This window comes from Sorex araneus, chromosome 4 (genome assembly GCF_027595985.1).
Source record: "Sorex araneus isolate mSorAra2 chromosome 4, mSorAra2.pri, whole genome shotgun sequence".
NCBI lineage: Eukaryota > Metazoa > Chordata > Mammalia > Eulipotyphla > Soricidae > Sorex > Sorex araneus.
The window spans coordinates 60539997-60564590 of NC_073305.1; the positions used below are offsets into that span (position 1 = coordinate 60539997).

General features: G+C 43.1%; 1 protein-coding gene and 1 long non-coding RNA gene across 5 annotated transcripts in view; one reads left to right on the forward strand and one right to left on the reverse strand.

Annotated features, from left to right (window-relative positions):
• Positions 1–24594, forward strand: part of ATXN7 (ataxin 7) — a 154877-nt gene that overhangs the window by 127275 nt on the left and 3008 nt on the right. For 3 of the 4 annotated variants that reach the window (XM_055135023.1, XM_055135022.1, XM_055135024.1), the window contains 7 exons: positions 6494–6746; positions 9457–9716; positions 10196–10278; positions 16545–16810; positions 18262–18460; positions 18767–18888; positions 22300–23475. In XM_055135023.1, coding sequence (XP_054990998.1) covers positions 6494–6746; positions 9457–9716; positions 10196–10278; positions 16545–16810; positions 18262–18460; positions 18767–18888; positions 22300–23422 — 2306 coding nt within the window. In that variant the 3' untranslated portion in view covers positions 23423–23475. Of the gene's footprint in view, positions 1–6493; positions 6747–9456; positions 9717–10195; positions 10279–16544; positions 16811–18261; positions 18461–18766; positions 18889–22299; positions 23476–24594 lie in introns of those variants that run through there. The other variant, XM_055135025.1, reaches the window with a different exon arrangement.
• LOC129404210 (uncharacterized) lies at positions 18488–22582 on the reverse strand. The gene is made up of 3 exons (XR_008629765.1): positions 22470–22582; positions 19204–21050; positions 18488–18991 (listed from the first exon to the last, which is right to left on the reverse strand). It is a non-coding gene; the product is annotated as an uncharacterized LOC129404210 (long non-coding RNA).

Here is a 24594-nt window from a genome sequence, read left to right on the forward strand (position 1 = left end):
CCTGGAAGATGGGTATTATATTTTTTTTAGAGAGATGTCAGAACTTAATGAGATAGATAATCCCTATAAATTCCATAGCGTGGTGCCTGACATGGTTTCTGCCCAGTGAATAACTAGCAGCTATTGTTGACATTGAGAATTTTCACCAATCCATCTTGGTTATAGAAGATTAGTAAAGGATGTATTAAGAAACCCTTTAAGAAAAGAAAGTGTGCATGTGCTGTGTGTGTGTGTGTGTGTGTGTGTGTGTGTGTGTGTGTGTGTGTGTGTGTGTTTGCGCAGTGTCGTGAATCAAACTCAGGGCCTCCCACATGGAAGCAAATGATTTACTCCTGAGTCACATCACTGGCCCTATTTTTTAAAGCTCATATTTGATAATCAAGTAAACTACATTCGTTACAGAAACTAAACTAAAACTATTTTATTTGAATTCCGTTTTGGCTTGTTTCTGGGTATTAATATTTATATATGTATTTGTATTTGCAGTCATAGCATGGATTCAGATTTACAATCTCCATATTCTTGTTTTTTCTCCATTTGGGAAGACTTACAGCTGCCTTCTCCCCTTCTTTCCTTACCTTCTTGCCCTCACCTTTAGGCTTGTCACTTGCTTACACTACAGGGGAGAAGAAAGCCTGTGACATCTTTCACTTTCTCTCCAGTGCTCATGCTCTCCCTCTGTCTCTCTCTTCCCTTGCACACCTGAGTTTGTGCACATGCACACAACTGCCATTCTCTGTCCCCCCTCACACTGCATCCAGGGCTGTGCTAATGCTCTAACTCTGCCTGTATCTGTTACTCTGGTCTCGTGTGCCTGTCTCTCTCTGCTGAAGCCATTCAGGGCGCCCTCCGAATTCAGTGACAGTGTGCTTTCGCTGGGCTCTTGCCAGACCATGGAGAGAGGAGGCTTTGAAATTCTACTCGGACGCCTTAGCAAACCACATTGCAGTTATGCTTAGCATCTGGCCACCAGTTTGTCCACTTAATATAAGGCCCTACCCAAAACTTGCCTAGGCCTCTATTGATCTAAGAACAAGCACCGTTTTAGAGTTGGAAGCCTAATTTTAAAAATCTTACAAAGGTATACAGTGGAAGGATTAGAAGAGTCCAATTCCAGTTCAGCTTGGTTTGCAGAACTTTTTTTGAAAATGGAAGAAAGGCAGATGCTGCTCTTTTCATGGACTAAGTTAGCAGACTGTGAGGTGAAGAACAACTTAATTTAGCTTTATGACAAGGACTAGAACTAGCACTTTTTAGTTAGAGTGACAGTTACACACATACATACACATACATTGTGGATGCAGTTACACACTGTTACAAATTTTAGTAAGTGAAAAAATGCATGTGATAGCTTTTCTTGGTTTTTACACTTTTTATTGTTAAAATGGAAAATACTTTTTATTTATTAATTTTGGGTTAGGGGGCTGCCTAGTCAGAGGCTACTGCTGACTCTGTGTGACCCCTGATGCTCAGGCACCATCTGCGGTGCCAGAAATCAAACTGTCGTTGGCCTCATGCGCGGCATCTCCTGAACTCCAGTACTGTCTCCTCAGCCCCAGAAAGTACATTTTTTAAAAGTTATTGATACATTATCTGATTCTAATGTTAGGAAGCTTCGGATCTTGATTTTCTAGTGTAAAACCCCTTATTGAGTTAAAATGCAATAAGAAACGCATTAAGAAAAGAATTTTGTAAGAGTTACTGTGATAGGAATAGAAAATTGAAAGGATTAACTTCAAGTTAGTCATTTTTGCTGTAGTACAACATGCATTCCTTAGAAATTTCTGTACTATGTAAAATTGCACAATAGAAACCACATGAGACTCGTTGGAGAAAAATGGAGCTTTGGGCACAGTACTTAAAACTTCATTAGTGACACTGAAATATACAAGAACCTAACCCCCCAAAAATAGAGTTTCACATAGATTTTGCAGTTTAAAAATACATAGATCTTTGGGGCTGGCGTGATAGCACAGCAGGTAGGGCGTTTGCCTTGCATGCGGCCGACCCGGGTTCGATTCCCAGCATCCCATATGGTCCCCTGAGCACCGCCAGGGGTAATTCCTGAGTGCAGAGCCAGGAGTAACCCCTGTGCATCGCCAGGTGTGACCCAAAAAGAAAAAAAAAATTAAAAAAAATACATAGATCTTTAACTGTGGTATATGGAGTAATGGAATGAGTAAATGTAATGTATTAAAGGTAGGATGCCTACATCACCCTTGACCCCAGAGCTTAGGGAGAAGGATATAAAACAAAGGAAATCATTAGGGGGAAGCAGGTAGATGACAAAAGGAAGTAATGGGGGAACAGTGTCAGGCTTTGGTTATACTGGTGATGTGGGAGAGTGGTATGACTGTATATCCAAAGCACAGACTCAACAAAACAGAAACCATGAGATCTAAACTGCACTTTATAATGTGTCTATCAAGCTGGCAGTCGGGGGTAGGGTGGAAAGTGAGGGGTGGAGCATGGAAACACTGGTGGAGGGAAGTTGACACTGGTGCTGGTATGGAAATATTATATGCCCAAAACTCAGTTATCAGTTACTTTGTAAATCACAGGTCTTTAATTAAATAAAAAACTATCTTTAGGCATGCTTATGCTGCCTGAGCCCATGTGCTCCTTGCACCCACGTGGCCGAGCACATGTATCGCCCGCATCTCCCCCCTTGAGATGTGTACTTTTACTTTTGTGTCTAAAGCTCGGATACGCGTAGGAGCTCTCTCCACCCTTGGAGAAGCCCGCATTCTCTCTTGAGCGAGTTATTCTTACTATTCTCTCTCCCACTTATCCCTTCCTCCTTCCTTCAGAAACCTCTAAATAAAATCTGTTTACTTCACACACACACACACACACACACACACACACACACACACAGAGTCTTTAAAAAATTGCATAGATACTAGACTTAACTATCTTAGATTACCTTGAAAAAGATCTGATATTAACTCTAGAGGTGGTTTGGGGGCAGATTATAGTTTGTCAATTATTCTGATGTGATGGAAGGTTACTAGAAATTGACCAAGTGTCATTATATCAGATATGAATGGTGTGGCTCCTAAAATCCATGGTGAGTTGAGGTAAACAGTGAACATATGGAAGTTACATTTTGTATATTCTTGCGTAGCTTAGGCAAACCAGTTACAGTTTTTTGTGTTAATCTAGTGCCTTTTTGCAAAGTTTTGCAATAGTTAAAATAACTTTTAATGATACTCAGATTGTTTCTTTATACTTTCTGTTTATTTATTTTTGGGCCACGCCTGGCAGTGCCCATTAATTATGCACTCAAGAACCACTCCTGGTGGTGCTCAGGAGACAAATGGGATGCCAAAGATCAAAACTGGGTCAGCCACATGTAAGGCAAGCACCTTACCCACTGTACTATCTCTCCAGCCCTGTCAAGTTGTTTCTTTTTATAGCAGTAGCTTTGTAATAAATTCACATTCTCAAAACAAGTCATATTGCATAATTATTTCATTAAATTGAAATTTTTGTGTACATCTTTTGATATCAAGAGGTAATGCATCATTTCTTCAGAGGCACTTGAAAATTTTGATGCCCGTGGAATAGTAAAAGGAGTAAGTATCTGTGAAGCCAAAGCTTTAGTTTGAATTTCTCCCTCTTTCATACCACAGTCATGGCATTATTCATTCAGCATATTGTCAGAGAAGACACAAGGTGCTTTTTATGTCTAAATGCGGATGAATAATTATAATATTTCATTATTTCAGTGTATGTCATATATAAAACAAGTTTAACAAGTCTATTGTTTTAGAAAACTATTTCTAAATTAAAGATTGTAGCCTAGTTCTCTATAGGGAGCCCCTTCCCCCTGCCAAAGAAAAGACTGTTGAGTGAAAAAATAGTATTTTACATGACTTACGTCAGAATGATGAAAATAGTTTGTAGTTTGTGGAAGTTTGAAAAACAGTTGGTTACAAGCAATAGCAATAAGCTTTTTTTTTAACAAATCCTGATATAGTAATGCATATATATATATATATATATATGTATCACTGTCACTGTCATCCCATTGCTCATTGATTTGCTCAAGTGGGCACCAGTAACGTCTCCATTGTGAGACTTGCTGTTACTGTTTTTGGCATATCGGATATGCCACTGGTAGCTTGCCAGGCTCTGCCTTGCAGGCGAGATACTGTTGGTAGCTTGCTGGACTGTCCGAGAGGGGCAGAGGAATCGAACCCGGGTCGGCTGCATGCAAGGCAAACGCCCTACCTACTGTGCTATTGCTCCAGTATATATATATATATATGTGTATATATATATATATATATACATACATATACATACACACACACACACACATACACACACACACACACACACACACACACCCATGTGCCAGGCAGGATTCCCAGCACTGTACAAATGTCACCCTACTCTAGTTTGATTAACAGTTCTTGAGTCTTGAGCCTAGTCTAAGGTAGACCAAAAATTTATGTGTGTGTGTGTGTGTGTGTATATATATATATGCTGTGTATATATATATGTATATATACACACACACACACACATATATAAAATATGTAGAAAGTCACAGCCATCCCGTTGCTCATTGATTTGTTTGAGCAGGCACCAGTAACGTCTCTCATTGAGAGGCTTATTGTTACTGTTTTTGGCATATCCAATACGCACGGGTAGCTTGCCAGGCTCTGCCGTGCGGGCTCCATACTCTTGGTAGCTTGCCGGGCTCTCCAAGGAGAGTGGCGGAGGAATCGAACTCGGGTCGGCCTTGTGAAATATGTATATATTTGAGGTCCACACCCAACTATGTTCAGGGCTCACTCCTGGCTTTGTGCTGAGGGATGAGTCCTGCTGGTGCTTTGGGGAACCATATGCTGTGCCAGGGATCAAACCAGGCTTTGCCACATATAAGGCTTTGTACTCTCCCTGACCCTGTGGTAGGCTCTTAATCTTGGCTGCACATTGGAATCACACAGGGAAGCTTATAAAGTCTGGATGCCCAGGTTACTCCAACCAGTTAAATCAGAATCTCTGTAGGTGGGCCTCAAGCATCAGTATTTTTTAAGGTCACTCCTGAGGTTGTGCCGGTGAGTAGCCAAGGTTGAAGACTTCTAGTCTAGGGCCATTTAATCACTCCCCTTGCCAGAAAAGCTGAACCAATAATGCAAATGTTCATTGAAGTCCTATGTTGTGCCTTTTCTTGGAAAGGAAGAGTGTGATGAATAAATGACCAAGACAAAAACCTCAAGGAAGCTCTAGCCAAGGTAGCCTACCAAATTGTAAGCAATTTTTTACGGTCATGATTGACAAGAACTTCTACTTGAAAGTGCCTTGAGTGTTGAGAGTGTTTTGGGATTACAGAGAGAAAAAACTAAACTTAACCCAAAAATCCCTGATGCCTAATTCAGAAAATTGTAAAACTTAAGTTATTTTAGTTTTCCTCAGAACTTGTATAAAGACCTTGAAATAAACCATTTAAGCAGTTCTCATGGTCATTGATTGTAGTATGCTTTATTTTTTTAAGTAAAAGTTTGCATATTATGCTAAGTAAATCTTGGCTTTTTTACATTTTAAAATGTAGAGTTATTCAAATATTATTTTAAATTACATGTTTAATTGAAGGCATCCACTAAGCTACAATCATAAGGTGATTAAGTGGATAAAAGTTACCAAATAGTTTACTTGCTTCTGATGGTAACACTCTTCCTAGGCTCTAGATTTATTTAGTATGTATTCCCTTACTCTGTGAAAACCTGATTCTCCAGTGGGTAGATTTATTTTCAGTTAAACCTGTGTAGTCTGTACTTAATCATGAATTACTTCCTGGTTTGAAAAACAGGCATAGTTATTTGTGGTATTTTTGTCTTGCGCCTTTGGCATCTTTGTGGTGTGAACCGGAGCTGTGCCATCTGTAGTCAAGTGCGATTATTTTTTAAAAAGGGACTGAAATGATTCACTGGAAAATTTCAGCACAGATTCTTAAGGAATGGAAAGATAACCCTAGAAACATTCTTATTTGGTGTCATATGCTGGTGGGTAGTGACAGAAAAAAAAAATAAAAGAAGGTACAACTTGTTTCTTAACATTCTGCTATTTTGAAAATTGGAGCAGTACTATGCTTGAAAGAATTCCATGCAGTATCAATTAGCATTGCTCTGCAGATGAATGAATAATTTTTGTCTCTCTGACTGCAGGTGGAGTCAGTGAGGTTGATTTCTAACGTGTAAAACTCAGTATGCTCAGTTTTATTATAACTATTTAATTTCTTTGTGGCTACGTATGATAAACTTCTTACGCTGAGGTATTTTCCTAAGGCGAGGGACTGTTTCCTAGAATTCTAATAAGTCTGTGGAACCTAGAAAAGCCGTTTCTGAAAGCTGGTGAGTTTAACATATCTTTACTTAGCATGGTAAGTATTTTAACCTCTGTTCTGATTTCCAGGCCTAATTCTACAGTTTTATTGGAGACTTGCCTGATACATATCTTTTTGTGTTGTTTTCCTTTTCAGAAAGGAGACACAGCTCATCCAGCAAGCCTCCGTTGGCCGTTCCTCCCACTTCAGTATTCCCCCTCTTCCCCTCACTGTCCAAAAGCAAAGGAGGCAGCAGCAGTGGGAGCAGCCGTTCTTCCAGCGGAGGGACTCTGAGTGCACCCTCCCTAAGTTCCAAGTTATTGAAATCACCCAAAGAGAAACTGCAGCCCAGGGGAAACACCAGGCCCATGCATCCCATTCATCAAAGTAGAGTCCCCCATGGTAGAATGTGAGTATGACCAGGAGGATTCTTTTTTTTTTTTTTTTTTTTTTTTTTTTTTTTTTAATTTATTTATTTTTAATTAGAGAATCACCGTGAGGGTACAGTTACAGATTTATACACTTCTGTGCTCACACTTCCCTCATACAAAGTTTGGGAACCCATCCCTTCACCAGTGCCCATTCTCCACCACCCGTAAACCCAGTGTCCCTCCCACCCTCCCCAATCCCATCTCCCCCCCACCCCACCCTGCCACTGTGGCAAGGCATTCCCTTCTGCTTTCTCTCTCTAATTAGCTGTTGTGGTTTGCAACAAAGGTGTTGAGTGGCCGCTGTGCTCAGTCTCTAGCCCTCATTCAGCCCGCAACTCCCTTCCCCCACATGGCCTTCGACTGCAATGTAGTTGGTGATCGCTTCTCTGAGTTGACCTTTCCCCGGAACGTGAGGCCAGCCTCGAAGCCATGGAGTCAACCTTGACCAGGAGGATTCTTGAAGCTAATCTACTGCAAGTGAAACTGTGACTACCAGTAATATCTGAGAATAGAATAGATGAGCTCAATTAATAATAATATAAAAGGGGACATTCAAATATATGTGGTTTCTGTTTATTTTCCTATTATCATTTGCAAGACTTTACTGAGTAATAATATCAGTAATAGTAAGGTTATTAATGCATATTTATTGATCTTTTACTCTGTGCCAGCAAGTGAAACAGCTCTATGTATATTGTCATTTAATTATCAAAACTAGCCGATAGAAAATAATAGGCTTTCTTGTCCCTGTTTTCCACCTAAGGAGAAGCAAACTTAGTAAGATTGAGGAGTTTTAGCCAGAGAACACTGAAGTCAGAACTCTAAAGGCCTGAGTTCAAATCCCAGTGCTGTCACTTCCTAACCCAGAGATTTTAAATGTGTCACTCTTTCTGAGTAATAGCCACTACACACAGTAATTGGGAGCAGTCAGGTTAATAAGTTGTTATTGATTATATAAGAACCAAGCACCTGGCGAAGTGTCTAGCCTACAGTGGATAGGAAAGTAACGGAAGCTGATACTTCCGTTGCTGCTGCTATTGGTTATACAGGGATAAGCTGAAGAGATTGCCACATATTGTTTGAAGATTTGCTGTGGCCTGCAAAAGAAATAGGGAAGCAGTGCTTCTTTTCCCTAGCATTTGATTCACATCACATCAGTGATTGAGGAGCGATTGGAACACGTCCATACCCACCAAGCAAAGCTTTGGCAAGCTTCCACATTGGATCTGTAGGTTGGCACACTCCTTGGTGGTCACATGAGAGACCAGCCGTGCACTCTCATAGAAACATATTTTGCCTTGTCATGGCATCCCTCAGCCTGGGTGGTGGTTGGCTGTTCCCTGGCACGCTTCCCTTCTGGAGGGTACGCCACATGTCTCAGTCCCAAGGGCTGATAACCTGGTTAATCTCAGGGCAACATTCAACACCTGCTTCTGCTCCAAGACCTTGCCAGCTAAGAGAGGCCATGGCATCTTGCAGTGTCTTTGCTGCTGTCAGACTGTTCCAGGTATAGCTGTTTGGGGCTGTTTTTCCTGGTTGCTAAGCCCCCAGCCTCTGCTCATCCGTCATAAAGGCAAGTACAGAAAACTTGGCTTAAGTTCCTTGAGCAGTCTTAAAGCCAAAGAAAATGCCAATGCTGTGTGTAAGGCACCCGCCAATTTAACAGCTGTCAGGGCACTGAATCCACTGAACAAAGGTCTTAAAACCCCATCAATCCAAATCTTTATTTGGAGATGGGCTTCAGGGTGGGGGGCGGAGCAGGACTACTGTTAGCTTTTTTCCAGTGTTTGTCACCCAAATGGATTGCATTAGTAAGATCCCAAGAGAAATCTTTCTTTGTTAGTGGCACAGGTATTCAGTACTTACCAGCCATGTGCCAAGTGCTTATGTTCTGAGCTCTTGTCACAGAGAACTTTCTAGGGACTGGAGTATTATCAATTCGGCGATGCATAATTGATTAAATGATGATTTTCCTTATTGACAGTGTCTTATGGGGATACATGTTAGGCTCATTTGAGGTTGGTTTTTTTTTTTTGATCTTGTGACTTTTCTTATGAGTATTCTCTAATTCTGAGTGTGCTTTTTTCTGCTTGCTCACTTTACTTGTTTTCTTGAATTCTTTTTTTTTTTCTTTTTCGGGTCACACCCAGCGATTCTCAGGGTTTCCTCCTGGCTCTGCCCTCAGGAATTACTCGTGGCGGTGCTCAGGGCACCATATGAGATGCTGGAGATCAAACCCAGGTCGGCTGCGTGCAAGGCAAACGCCCTCCCTGCTTTACCGTTGCTCCGGTCCCTAAAATCTTTTTTTAAAATGGCATTTCTTTATGTGTTTGGCAAAAGTCTAGCAGTTCATATTTAACCCTTTTTAACCATATTTTGACCAAATTTTCCTTCAGAAATATAAATGCAGAAATTATATTCGGTATCATCAGATCTAGATTTCCCACAAGCTTGTATGTGAGATTATTTTGAAGTGATGAAAAATCACTATAGGTTTTTGCCTCATCAGAAAGACTTATAAATTGAATTAGTGTGAACCTTCCTGAGTTTTCTGATTGCGTTGACTGTTTATTCTTACGGTAACTCTGGGAGCCTTGCTGAGTTTAGATCCAGTCTCTGCCCTCATCCCCGTAGACCTGGGCCTGCCATGACACTCAGTTGCTGGTGTTTTTGCTTCCCCTGTGCTAGCATGACGCCCTCAGTCAAAGTGGAAAAAATTCATCCGAAGATGGATGGCACACTACTGAAATCTGCAGTGGGGCCAACCTGTCCTGCTACTGTGAGTTCCTCAGTCAAGCCTGGCCTTAACTGCCCCTCAATACCAAAGCCAATCTTGCCTTCACCTGGACAGATTCTGAATGGCAAAGGGCTTCCTGCACCACCCACTCTGGAAAAGAAATCTGAAGATAATTCCAGTAACAGGAAATATTTAAATAAGAGATTATCAGGTAACTTGCCGTTTTCTGCCTTAATGTGTCTTTGTATCAGTTGGGCATACATGGAGGAAAAGATCTACAATTGTTCTCTTTTTATAAGTGGTCAGCTTCAGATTAGGAAGAAGTTTCTTAAGGAATATGCTTGTCATCTTCACTCTTGATGTTAAGAAGCAGGGGTGTGTGGAGATAGCAGGCACATTTTATTTTTTTTTGTTAAGGTCAGCCTTCAGTGTATTTCTGAATATAGTTATGTAGCCATGTGGAGTCAATGCCTCACGGTCCTGCCACTCAGTGGCCATGTTCATCCACTCTCATAATGATGTCATTACCTTCATACTGCTCACACGTTCTTTATTTTATAACAGTATAAATCAGTTAGTGTGGTGGATTTTATTCAAGTTATAATCTTGAAAGTTAGGCCAATTTTTTATTTACAAAAGAAATGAAAAGTGTTTGGTGCGCCCATTGTAATATCTGTGTGCTTTTGACAGAAAGAGAGTTCGATCCTGACATTCACTGTGGGGTCATTGATCTCGACACCAAAAAGCCCTGCACCCGGTCTTTGACATGCAAGGTAGGTTGGCCTCTAGGACAAAATCGAGCATCTGGATAGCACAGGGAACTGGCAACGTGCATTGCTCCCACAGTTTGGAACCCTGTCTCTAATCTGATGATCTATGGATTAGTCTTAATTTTCTAAATAAGGGAATAGTAGTTTTGTGGCATAGCCTTCAAATTCAGAAGGAATAGCTTCTGTTGTTATTAACTCTGCAGTATGTTTTTTGACCACACCTGGCGATGCTCAGGGGCCACACATGGCTCAGGGGCCATGTGTATTGCTGGGATTCAGATCATTGTCACAGCATCAGCCATGTGCAGGGCAAGTGCTTTAACCTCTGTTCTATTCTTCCATCTCAAACTCTAGTTTTAACAGAGGTTTTATTCCTAGTGCTAGCAGTGTTGTATCCAGGAGAATGGTGTTGTTTCCTAATCAGTGTTATTTTCAAATACTGTTAATATTTTTAAGTAGAATTAATTTTAATTTTTTTTTTTTAGTGAAGCAAACTTTTATTGAAATAAATTTAGAATGCTGTGAATGAAGATATAGAGACCAATACTTGTTTAAGATAGAATCCGTTCAAGAGAGAATGTTTCTGGGGTAGTAAAAGCAGAGAATGGCATTTGGGAGAAAGTTATATAGAATTTCTCCAATTTTTATCTACCTGTAGTTCTCTGCATACATAAATGTAGTGTCATTAGGTAAAATCTTGCATTCTTGTTTATCTTTTCATATTCTTATTAAGACTTTTGGATTTTCTTCTGGCTTCTCCTTTTTCTGAGGGATTTCACCTTTTGGAGTGGGGCTTTCAGCTTCTTCATCTCCGAAGAGCTCAGGTTTTTTTTCTTTCTCAAAAGTATATGTTCTTCATATACTTTAGGGGGCTATTTCAGGGCTGGGAAATTTCTTCTTAAATTTTATTTCCCAAAGACTCATTACCAGGGCCTCTCTCTCTTTCTCTCTGCAACATTTCCCTTCTAGAGATTTTGCCTGCTTAAATCTCTTAAGTTTGTACATGGGTAAAGATTTGTCTCCTTTAACTTCTTCAGGCTGACAAAAGGGCCTAGCCCCTACCTTTGTAAGGGAGCGAAACGTCCTGTTAACTCAGTGTTAATGTGGCTTATGCACTGGTTTATGGGGTTTCAGAGCTGTCAGTCTGCAGATTTTCTCTCTTCTGGAGAATTTCTCCCGGAGTGTTCTTCACTTTTCTCAGCTGGCTCTCCAGTTATGTGACTTGGTAAATTGGGAGTCTAGGGAGGTAGCCTGGAGGAGACAGTGCTGGATCCACCTCCACCACCTGGGCATGTGCTGGGTGTAGTAGGGCTGGTAAAGTCTGCCGCAGCAGGGGGTGGCCATTAGCTGTTCCTGAAGCCCACTTGTTCTGCACAGCCCAGGCCTGGTGCCCACCCCTGAGTTCTCAGGAAGCCCTGGGTGCAGGCCGGAGTGAGGAGTTCCCCTGCTGGAAAGTCACAGGCCTTCCAGATCAGTCACTGCCCCTCACAGAAAAGAATTTCAGGAGGGCGTGAAATAGCTGAAGCAAAATTTAGTTTTTATTGAAAGAAATGTACAGAACTATGAGGAGAAAGAGAGAGACATGTTCAAGAGAGAACACAGGCTTCTCCGTGGGAAAAGCCGTAAGTGAAATTTAGTAGGAGCAGTTGTCCTCTGCTATGGTTTAAATTGTACTGAATCAGGACAAGTTTGGAGGCTTTCTTTGTATATATGTAAATATTGAAATGTAAAAAAATCACTTTTCAAAAACTAATTTTGAAATAGCTTTATTTCCTCAAAAATACTTCTAAAAAAATACTAGTGTTGGGCTGGAGAGATAGTATAGCAGGTAGGCACTTGCCTTGCACGTGGCCAACCTGTGTTCAATCCATGGTACATTATATGAGTCCCGGGTCCTGCCAGCTGTGATCCCCGGTCGAAGAGCCAGGAGGAAGCCCTAAGTACTGCTATGTGCAGCCCAAAAACCAAAAGAAAGCCAAACAATAATAACATAATATTTAATTTATGTATGTAAACTTAGAAAATATCATGATTATTCTTTCTGTATTGAGGATTTTCCTTTTAAATGTCAGCCGATGCTAGTAAGAGGGTAGTAATTCGCCATAACGTAAAGGTTATTGATAGCAGGGGGTGATTTCATGATATTAAAGGACCCACTACATAAATGAGCCTTTATGTTCGTACGCATTTTTTCTAGAGAGAAAGTCTCAGCTATGTTTCAAAAAAGGATTTGGGGGTGGAGGGTCCGGAGAGATTGCACTGCTGATAGAGCACACACCTTGCCTGGACTGGGCCAGCCAGAGTTGGGTTGCACTCAACCACCCATATTTGGTCCGCATCACCAAGAGCCATTCAACATTGAGAAGAGCTGGGTGTGACCCCAAACCAGTAAATAACAAAGGGTTTCAGAAGCAGAAGGGAAACATAAAGTACATAATTTAATACTGATATTTGAGAAACGGGGATAAGAATGAGAAGAATATAGTCTAAAAATTGATAAAATCATTGCATACTGTTTGAAGTTTTATAAAGCTTTGTGTTTGAAGAAAAGACATCAAACCCTGGTTGAGTCCTAAATTATAGCGAGATTATGATCATGAGAAATCTGAGCTGTTCTTTTCATTTGGGGGTACGTCCCAAGCAGTGCTCCAGTGCCCACTCACACTGTGCATTCGGCAGATGACAGAGTCCTTCTACTCTTGGCCTTCAGAGGTAACAGAGGCCACCAACACCACCCAGTGTGCTTTGGGGGGTATGGGGGTGTCAGGGATCAAACTCAAGGCCTCAGATATGTAAGGAATGTGCCTCTTTTGCCTGAGCTACCTCCCCAGCTCTAGGAGAGGTTATTTCTAAGTGGGTTGCTATTTGAATATAAATTTATATTTGTAGTGTAGAGATTATCATATAACAATGGTTCTGAATCTTTGCTGAAAATAAACTTTAAATATCTAACTTTTTTAAAAAATGCCTTTTTAAAAATCATGAATCCTCTTCTACAAGAGGCGAAAAATAGATGTGTGTGTATTTGATCTAAATCTTGTGTTCTATGTCAGGAATGAATGGGCATCCCTGCACCTGAGCTCATCTATAGTGATGTCGTTTTAGCTGCCCACCCCCCCCCCCAAGACTTCCTGGGAAAGCATTACCTCAGCCCTGTCCCACAGCATGAACACTTCTTGCTATTCTTTGTTTTCCTGCCTACCTGGCTTCTTGGTAACAAGTATTTCTCAGTATTCCAGTACCTATCAATGAAGGTTCCTTTCTTTACCTAAGATGCTCTCTTTTAATCTCTAAGGTATAATGGTAAGCTAAAAGCTTTTCACAACTCGTAAACTACATAAGATTTCACCAGCCTTCTTCCAGACATGTATTGATAGGTTGAACAGATTTACCTGGATCTTCCTTTACAGATGGTCATGCTCCCTGTGTGTTCTCTTAAGGGTGTCATTATTGTCTGTGGCACAGTGCTAAGTCTGTGGTCATATCAGTATGTATTTTCTGCCTTGGCTTCTCATGAGTTCCTCTCGAGCTGGCAGAAAAGGCAGCTGCTGGCCAGGCCTGCTCTTCCATGAAAACATCCTTCCCTTTTCTGGGTTCTGTGTCTCAAGGCTGTGCTTTAGCAGTGAATCTGATCTGTATCTGCTAAGGCTGGAGGGCGGAATGTACGAGAGTGCATGCGACATCGCCCTCATTGTGCCTCAGGTTGTGGTGCATGTCCATCCTGGCCAGGGACCTGCTGCCGCCCAGCCAGCCTGTTTTCAGCCAGTCATCCTCGCTGTCTCAGCCCTGCTCCCTCATCTCTCTGACTTTCTCTTTAATGTCCTCTCTTACTTTCCACAGGTTTTGCCTCTGTTAGCCTTCTCCACACAGTCATTATAGAAATTCTTATTGGACACAACTGTGAATATAAGCCTCACTCTAGGGCCCCCCAGACTATTAATAAAATCAAAGTGTGTCCTCTGTCCTTGTGGGTCTTAGAGTTTAATGCAGAGATGAAAATTAATCTGGCCACACAAGTAAGTGTGAACCTTTACCACCTGAGGAGTTTGAAAAGGGGAGAGGGGCCAGCATTATGATAACCATAGGTAGGGAATTGGGTCTTTGTCATAAGAACACTGGTTTGAAACCATGATTTATTTGGGCAAAGAGCATAGGATGGGTAACAAGATGTGCAAAGATTCCATGACTGGAGCAGAGTAAACACCATTGCAACCGCTGAAAGGCAGCCAGGAAGCTGGACAGAAGGAGCAGGAGGCACTTGGTGCTGAGGAAGTGCAAATGGGAACCGTTTGTGTTCAGATGTGCAGGGCCCGCAGAGTTAGCTGCACAGTCTTTATCATGTGCGCTTTGGGCTTTACCAGAAATAGATACTCAGTCAGCGCATATTGGTGACCATTATTTTTTTATCTGGAGCCTTTATTCAGTGCTGACTCTATACTAAATGTAGGTACAGCATAGACAAAAAAAAAGTTCCTTGTTTTCATTTAGATTGCTTTCTTGTGAACATATTATGTATTGAATAAAATCAAGTGATTTTTTTTAAATAAAGCTGTTTGCTCACATTTATCTATGTATGCTAAATTAGATTTGGAGCTGACAGTTGGCAGCATGTCTTGTAAGAGGTTGATTATGGTATTGAATCTCAGAAGGCCCTGTAGAAGCCTAATTCTTCTTAAATTTCACCAAATGTTTGTTTAATGTATATGATACATAATTTATGTAATGTGGAGGGCCACAGTTGTGTTCAGTATTTGGTAACGAAGGAGAAGGAAATTGTTGATGTCATTTATTTTCAGGATATGTGACTTGACACCACCATGTTTTAGTGTTTCCTTACAATTTGTGGTTTGGGGGTCAGGGGGAAGGGAAGGGGGACTCGAAAGGAAGTGCTCAGAGAGCCCTGGGTCGTCTCCTGGCATCCTTGGCCATCTGGGCCTGCATGTCAGTGCTGAATCTACTCTGCTGCTCAGGCCTCTCAGTGCTTTGTTACCTGGACTTCTCCAGTGGTGCTCAGGGGCCTCCGGGGCTGCCCCCAGAGATGCTCAGAGCACTGTGTGGTGCCACAATTGAACCAGGGTTGACCACATGCAAGGTATGGGCCATAACTCCTGTACTGTCTCTCTGGACCCTCTTTTTATGCGTTGTACAGACTAACTCCCCACAGTATGACATGGGTGGATTAAATTTGATTTTTGTTTTGTTTTTCGTTTTGTGTTTGAGCTACTCTAGGTGATGCTCAGGGGTTACTCCTGGCTCTGCACTCAGAGATAACTCTGGATGGCCAGGATTGAACCCACATCAGCCACATGCAAGGCAGATGCCCTGCTCACTGAACTATTGCCCTGGCCTCAAGCGTTAACTTGATTTTTACCTTCAGTGTGCTAGTATTAATATCAGTCCAAAGTGAACCTGTAAGAAGAATATCAGTAATCAAATATGTTTGGAATATGGACATTTTCTGATAAGATGTGCACTTTAACCTCAGGATGATTATTGTAGTGACCCTTTCAAGAAAAGCACTGCTGTAGTTTGACCATTTTCTTAATTTTGAAGTTAGATTTATTTGAGTATCCAAGAATGCTATCTATCCCATTTTCTTGACTTTCATAGTGAGTATCTTTATAGATGTTTTAGTGATTCACAAAGCTTTTGCCTGTTCCTCCCCATCACTTTGCTGCTCTCTTGGCTGTACATTCTCTACTTCTCACAAGTCTTTCAGCACCATGGCACTTCCTGTCTCTGATGCCATGAGTCATATTAGCTCTGTCCATGGCATTTCTACTGGTATAGAGAGAGCCATTGGATTTAATTTTTACCTGTTGGCAGTTAATAAAGGAGACCTTTTACAAATAGTTAATAAAATAGTTGCTTTTCCCTTTTATCATTCAAGACTCATTGACCCAAAGAGAAGTTTTTCTAATGAAGTGGTTCCAGGAAACAAATTTTTACCACAGCACGGAATATGAATACCTGTACTCTGCTTGTACTGTACTCTTTTCTCTTAAACTTAATTACATACCAAGTGATGTAGTTAATGTCTCGTCTTTCTTATGTTGCATATAACATTGTCCAGATTGTGTACATTTGGATCCTGAAATGTATGCTTTTATTCTAGCTAAAGAGAAAAGGATTGTACTCTCATGATTTTTTGCTTATCAAATGCTGTGTAGAGTGCTTCCTCATTGAGAATGGTGTTTTAAATATATGACAGAGAAAAAACGTACTGAGATACTCAGCTTCTGGGTTTTTGCTTGTTTGTTTTTGCCTAGACACATTCCTTAACCCATCGGAGGGCTGTTCAGGGTAGAAGAAAGCGATTTGATGTGTTATTAGCTGAGCACAAAAACAAAACCAGGGAAAAGGAATCAATTCGTCATCTGGACTCTCAGCAACCAACACAGCCTCTCAGGGACCCGCATCCCACCCCTCCTAGAACTTCACAGGAGCCACACCAAAACTCTCACGGAGTGATTCCTTCTGAATCAAAGCCTTTCGTAGCTAGTAAACCTAAACCTCACACCCCCAGTCTTCCAAGGTAAGCCACGTCCTCCAACTCTCTCTCCCTCCTCCAGAGTGCAGACTCCAGAAAGCGCCAGGACAGTCACGCTGTTAAGGAATGCACATCTGGCTGACATGGAAGAGAGTTTTTAAATTGGTTTTATCATGAGAACAAAATTTACTGAGTTCATCTATAAGTTTGCAGTCAGGAAGCTTCTTGGCCTAATGTGAGCAGCAGAACAGGGCTCGAGTTACCTGCTCCAGACTGCAGGGCGGAGACCTCTCGACTGCTACACGGGGCCAGCATTCAGGGCCTCTCCTGGCTAGTGATTGGAACATTTCACATGGCTTTGGCAGCAGTTTTCCATACATTGTCTTGCTTCTTGCAAAATATAGCAGTAGAGTATCTTGCTGAGATAAAGCATTTGGTTTGAAGTTTTATAACATCCATATACCCGCATGTATTTTCATTCATTCATTTGGGACTTTGACTTTAGTATGGATTAGTTATTTTGGCAGCAAAGGAAGCAATGCGACAGTGTTTTCTCAAGAACTCACCATACACAAACCGCAAAGACTGTGGTGGTAGAATGAGTGTATGCGTGTTTTTGCTTGTTTGTGTAACCAAGTTGAACTAAAGAACTTCTTACCAAATTTTCAGAGGGAAAAGAAAGAAAAGAGGTAGAAGCTGAGGGCACCCCTTCAGTCTTGGCCATATGCCAACCCTGATGCTGAGTAACCTTTCACACCCCCTGTCAGGCCCTCAAAATGGTCACATTCTGGGTGGAAATATCTCCCTCTTGGAAACCCAAGTGTGTGCGCCTGAGCCTGTCCCCAAGTGAGTCCTCTAGTTTTGGAGCAACACAGTGGAGATCTGGGCAGAGCCCCAGCTCCCGTTCTCTAGCAGACGCTCTCTTGGACATCTTTAGTGGCGTTTTTCTATATATAAGGAAGTGAACTTAATTCCAGAACCACATTCATATGTCTGGGGGGAATAAAATATTGTTCCTGAGTCTCAGGCCCGAGGTTATACATATAGCATGACAGTGTTGGTTTTTAAAATCAACTCTGTCCCTTTCAGATTGCTTAGAGCATTCGGCCAATGACCTTGTTTAATAAGCTTTTGTAATATTAAACAAGGTGAAATTTGAAGATGAATGAAGGAATTATCTTGAATTTCTTATATATTTCCCCTTTGAGCAGATTAAAGGCAGGTCATAGGACCTGATCCACTTTAATGACTATAAAAAAAAACAACTAGTTAGCTCAGTAAGATCTGGCAGAGAGCTGCATTTGACAGTGTGCAGTTCAGGAGGGTGGTTCCTTGGCTCCCAGAACACGGGAATCCAAACGTTTCCCCAGAGCTAGTGGAGGACCCCGGACTCCCTCCCCCCTTTAAGTGTTTCTGGATACTTCATTGTATCTGAGTTAAAGCGGCTGATTTCCAGATGTGTGATCTGATCAGTGCTGCACTTTCTACTCACCAAGGCCTCCAGGCTGCCCTGCTCAGCAAGGTGGGAGTGCCCCCATTGACCCTCCTTCAGTCCATGAATCTCCACACCCGCCCCTGCCTGCCACTGAGCCAGCTTCTCGGTTATCCAGTGAGGAGGGAGAAGGCGATGACAAAGAAGAGTCTGTTGAAAAACTGGACTGTCATTATTCAGGTCATCATCCTCAGCCAGCATCTGTAAGTTCCATGTCCACCTCATGTTGACTTTTCTCACTCAGTAGGGCAAGGGCTCCGCAGCGGGGCAGGGGGGCGGGGGTGTGCCCGTCCCAGCGAGTGGGATGCATTCAAGGTGTAGGAGCAGCTGAGAACAGGGCACCCCCGAGGTGGCGTGCGCTTTCTCTTCATGAAGGACTAGGCATCGGTCACGCTCATGCTTCATACCCTCCTCAGAGTAAGCTTTGATCTTTCCTGGTTAGCTCCTTTCCCGAGGAAGAGAGAACCCTTTCTGGTAGCAAGCACCCGCCACTGTGCTCTCTCTTGCAGTTTTGCACATTCGGGAGTCGGCAGATTGGAAGAGGCTATTACGTGTTTGACTCCAGGTGGAATCGGCTTCGCTGTGCCCTCAACCTCATGGTGGAGAAGCATCTGAATGCGCAGCTGTGGAAGTGAGTGCCTGTCCCAGCTCCTCGGGTAGACGGGGAAAGGAGACTGGCTTTTCCTGGAGCTACATCCTCTCTCTGTCTTGTGGGTACAGTTAGATACGTGTACCTAAAATGAAAAAAGAAATGCGACCTTGACCTGGGGGAAAAGCCTTCATTCATGATTCATTCCTTTCAGCAAATATGTCTTGTTCTGGGTAGTGGAGTTGCAGGCAAAGAAATTTTGACTTCTGTGGAGCTCACATTCTAGTTGAAAGAGAAACAAACAGAAAATAGGAATTATTAACTGTCATCAGGGAGATAATGGATACACCCATTTACCTGCCTGCTTGGTGTCTTGATAAAGTCAGTCAGGAAGAGCCTGTCAGAGGCCTCCAGTAGTCCACAGTCAAAGAACTATATCCGTGATAATAAGACTCAGTTTGTTTACTTAGAATGCCAGACCCAAGACATTTCTCCTGGTTCTTACTGCTAGGAGGCTCCTGTTCTTTCTTTATGAAAACCTTGAAAAAAAAATCACGGTAGTGGTTTGTTGGGGGAGGGAGGTCCCTCTATATCAGAATATCCTAAGGTGCATGAAATACTAACTTCCTTTTCTTCAGGCTTAGGTGGGACTTCGAGAGTGCATTGAACTTACCTAACCCTGGAATTCATTGTGTTCCTAAGAGCCTGGAAGAGTCCTTAGAATGTTTTATCTCCATTATATTGATTTGTGTTGCATGGCCCACATTTTGGGTGGATATGACTACAGTTCCTCTTAGAGGCTTGTGTGAAGAGCTTTTTCTCTTTGTGCCATGTCCTCTTTAAATTTATTTTTGGTTTGGGTGCCACACCTGCTCTGGAATTAATTACTCCTGATGGTGCTTGGGGGACCAAATGGGATGCCAGGGATTGAACCATTTTCATGGCAAACACCCTGCCTACTGTACTGTACTATCTTTCCAGACCCTGCTTTTTAACTTTTTCTCCCCCACCCCCTTTTTTTCTTTCCTTTTTTATTTTTAAAGTGAACCAAAATAGTTCTATTGAAAGAAATTTACTTAGAGAAGTGTGAGAGGGGAAAAGAGAGATGCATGTTTAAAAGAGATCACAGAGTGCCATGTGCTTTTAAAAAGTCTAATCGTGTATGTGATTTCACTGCCTCTCGCTTGTGTTAGAGGCTGACTACCTTTTTACTCTCTTGATCTCAGTGAGGAAGAAAACCATTTCTTTGTTAACATAGCCTCTAATTTTAAAATGTCATCCAGTGGAGACAGAAGAGGGTGCTTGGTGAGACGCTGAACGCAGACAGGGGCAGATCAGAGCTGGTAGACAGGAACAGACCAGGTGCTGGAGGAAATGTAACCGGTTGATGGCTGTGCTTTCCAGCAATGGCTGAGGTCTGCTGGAGTGCCCTGCCCTTACCAGATTCTGATCTGGGATCCAGAGTACCCAGGTCTTCTAGAGAGGGATCTGGCGATCTAAGAGCTCTTTTGTTGTGGTGGTTATTAGTATTGATACTGGTAATACCTTTGTGTCGCTAATGAAGATAAATGTAAAGAGCTACATTGTCTGATTCCAGTCCTGTTCCCACAGCCTGTTTCCCACCCACCCTCACCACTGGAAACATTTTTATTAGTTGTTTGTCTATCTTTACAGAGTTCATTTATGCAAAAACACAATCCAATGTAATATTCTGTTTGTCTCTTCATCCAGAAGGTAATGAATGACTTAAAAGTTACTTTGTTTTGGTTTGGTTTGGATCAGATGTGTTCAGGGTTACCCGAGGCTCTGCTCTGAGGACCATATGAGGATCAAACCTGGGTCCACTGGGTGCCAGGCACACATTTTACCACTGTAGGATTGCTACAGTCCCTTCAAAGATTTTTAAAAGAGTAACTAGTAACAGTGTACAAAAAGAATAACATTTTCTCTCCTGTGATGTAGAATTCTCCTTTTCCCAGAATTTTTTTCTTAACAGTGAAGGCTCTAGGCTCTGTCTTCTACACCACTGCCACCTGGTGGCCGTAAGGAGCCACAGCACCCAGTGAACAGGCAGACACTTAACTCAGAGACTTCACAATGTAGTCTTGTGCGAGGGTCTTTCTGAAGTCCATACAGATTTGGATGCAAGAGATCTCAGAACTCAGCATTTCTGATTAGCCTCTCAGATAATTCAGTGCTTATACCTGGTGAGAAACACAGAAAAATCAGCCCTCCTATTTTGTCCTTGATTGGGTGTCTTTTTGAGACTGCTGATGTCTGGCCCCTGCACCAAGAGTTCTACTGTTGTTAATATGAGTGTTTCTCAAGCCTTGTAGGTGATTTTCATGTGCAGCCAAAGTTGGGACGCACTGACCATTCCTGAATGGAGGTCTGCAAAGTTGTATAGACATTTGCAGTAAATAATTCCTTTTATTAATAACTACAGTTCTTTAAATGCATAAGGAGAGTAGCTTGATAGCACTCTAGGCTAACTTTCTCTCATGAAAGATTAGGAAGTGAAGCCCCAGGTCTGGTGGGGGCGACTAGCCTAGCCAGAACTGCCAGGGTTCAAAGCATTCTTCTAGTCCGGTCATTTTCTGTTTGCCGCCTCAATGTGAATTCTGCCCTTTGCGAAGGGTTTATTTGGGCCATGTCACATTTTAAAATCAGAGCTAAAATAAAATGGGGGCAGGGGGATGTCTCTTTGGTTTGACTAATGAAAAAAAAATTCCTTGCCTACAACGTTGTTAACAGGTACATTGCTACATACTGACTAGAAATTTTCTGAGATTCTGGGGCTTTATTCAAGCCAGTTGTTAGGACCTCGAAATTGTTATGTCCATTTCTCTCATCTGATACACTCAGAAGCTATATTGAGCGTTGTCTGTATGCCAGGCTCTGTGCTGGCCCTGGGGCTGCCCTGGTAGATGAGCTGTGGATCGCTTCATCTGCAGAGAAATTTGTTAGTGATCAGCAACCAGACAGTGGCACTATCCTGAGTCCTTCAAGTCTGGAACAAGAGGTTGGGAAGTTGGGGCTGGGAACTTAGGTAAACCAGGATCTATTTCTTTTAAAAAGTAGGGATGAGCTCGAACTAAAGGATGAACTGTTACAAGAGCTGCAGGTGGAAGGTATGCAAAGTGTTAACCTCTGTCAGAGTCAGAGGGCCTGCAGGACCCCCTGTAGACTCTGGAATCCGAGGTGGTGTGTGGATGTTGAGCACTGAGCCACTGCCTTACAGACCCTTATTCTGAGATCCCCAGGAAGACAGTAAAGAATCTTAAAGAAAGGAAGCAGGGTAACAGGACTGACTGTGTGTTTCAGAGTGATCGGGGTCCATATCACTCTGATAGGGGTTCATTTCCCAGCGCTAGGGCTGACAGGGTGTCCATGGGACAGTTTCTGAGTATAGTGAATGTCACTCATTGCCCTCTTTTTTTTTTTTTCTGGCAGGAAAATCCCACCAGTGCCCAGCACATCACCTGTCTCTACACGTATTCCTCACCGGACAAACTCTGTCCCCACATCACAGTGTGGGTCCAGCTATCAGGCAGCGGCCACCATGTCTACATCCCCAGCCCTGCTCTCCTCCCCCTGCATCTCCCCAAATAGTAAATCGGTACCAGCTCATGGAACCACACTAAATGCACAGCCCGCTGCGTGCGGCGCGATGGATCCTGTGTGCAGTATGCAATCCCGACAAGTGTCCTCGTCATCCTCGTCCCCTTCCACGCCCTCTGGCCTCTCCTCCGTGCCCTCCTCCCCCATGTCCAGGAAACCTCAGAAATTGAAACCCAGCAAGTCTTTAAAGTCCAAGGAGTCTTCTGGTAACAGCACGAACTGTCACAATGCCAGTAGCAGTACCAGTGGCGGCTCAGGAAAGAAACGCAAAAGCAATTCCCCAATATTTGTTCACTCTTCCTCCTCCTCCTCCTCCTCCTCCTCCTCCTCCTCCTCTTCTTCTCATTCCATGGAGTCTTATAGGAAAAACTGTGTGGCTTACTCTGGGCCTCCCTACCCCTCAGCGATACCATCGTCCCATGGCATTGGCCTTAACTGTGTGGTGAACAGAGCAAACTCAGTGAGTGTCCGGCTCGACCAGTCAGGGAGGGGCCCCCCCGGTGGGAGCCCTGCTGAGTCCATCAAGAGGATGAGCGTCATGGTAAACAGCAGCGATTCCACGCTGTCTCTGGGACCCTTCATTCATCAGTCCAGTGAGCTGGCGGTCAACTCCCACAGCAGTTTCTCACACTCACACACTCCTCTGGACAAGTTCATCAGCAAGAAAAGGAAGTGCTCACCGGGCTCCAGCAGCGTCAACAACAGCAGCAGCAAACCCACCAAGGTTGCCAAATTGCCGCCCATGAACAACATCCACGTGAAACACACAGGCACCAGCCCAGGGGCACAAGGACTGACCAACAGTTCCCTCCTCCATCAGGTAGGACACGGACTGTGCGCCCGTGGGCGTGCCCCTCCCCTCGGGCCCTTGGTCAGGTCGAGAAGCTGTGAGGTTCCTATGAACGGATGTCCAGCGTCAAGGGTGTCTCGGATGGGAAAGTTCGAGGTTCTCTGAAGGCCAGAGAGGCGGTCCTCGGCCCAGACTCTCGACCTCTTGGAAGAAAGATGCTCCTGAGAAAGGAAAGCAGAGATGCGTTTTAGCAGCTGGCCGCGGAGCTCAGGCCAGCCAGCACAGACCCCGCCTGTTGAGCCGAGCCCACGGGGCCTCGTGCAGTGTCTGCTGTTGCTGCAGGGAAGCAGGCAGAGCTGCCCGGCACGCGGCTTGGGCGGAGATCTCTCTGCAGGGCATGACTAAGCTCCGCTAGAAAAGGATGATTTCAGTGTAAAAGGGAATTTTAAGTATTTTCCCCATCAAGGAATTTCACATATCCGAAGTTTTTCTCTCTATTTCCCCGATTGCTTCCCAGGAAGGCAGGAAAACTGCATTAAGTTTGAACATAGCAGGAAACTAAGATTCTGGATGTGGGTCTTCGGGTAGAGAGGCGTTTAAGTAGGTGTCAGCTTCACAGCTCACTCCACCGTGCTCTTGCCGCCCCACTGCTGTTCTCCACTCTTCCACCATGCCTGAGACTGTCTTAACACCATCTTAAGCCTTTTCTTCTTTGCCCTTTTAGTTCATCTCTGCTCAGGCTATTTCATTATTTAGGATATCATCTCTTGATTACAAACAGGAATTTCAAGAGTATTTACCTAGACTTAGACTATAAAAGTGGGCTTCTTTTTTTTTTAACCTTTTAATTGAATCACTGTGAGATAGACCCTTACAAAGCTGTTCATAATTAGATTTCAGTCATAGTGTTCCAACACCCATCCCTCCAGCAGTGTACATTTCCCAGCGTGTCCACAGGTTCCCTCCTATTGCACCCCCAACTCTCTCTCTCTCTCTCTCTCTCTCTCTCTCTCTCTCTCTTCCCTTCTTCCTCTCTCTCTCTCTCTCTCTCTCTCTCTCTTCCCTTCTTCCTCTCTCTCCCTCCATTTCCCCGCCACCCTTGGGGTCATTGCAGTTTGTAATATTGATACTGAAAGGTTGTCAAGAATACCCCTTTTCCTACTTTTAACCTTCAGCTCTTGTCCAGCGTAATCATTCCCAGCTGTTATTGTCATACTGGTCTCCGCTATCTTACTACCCTCTGCCCCACACACACTTGTGGTTAGTTCCAACCATTGACCAGCCCCCCTAGCCCCTTTTTTCTCTGGTCATGGATATTAGTCTTCTACTATATTTTA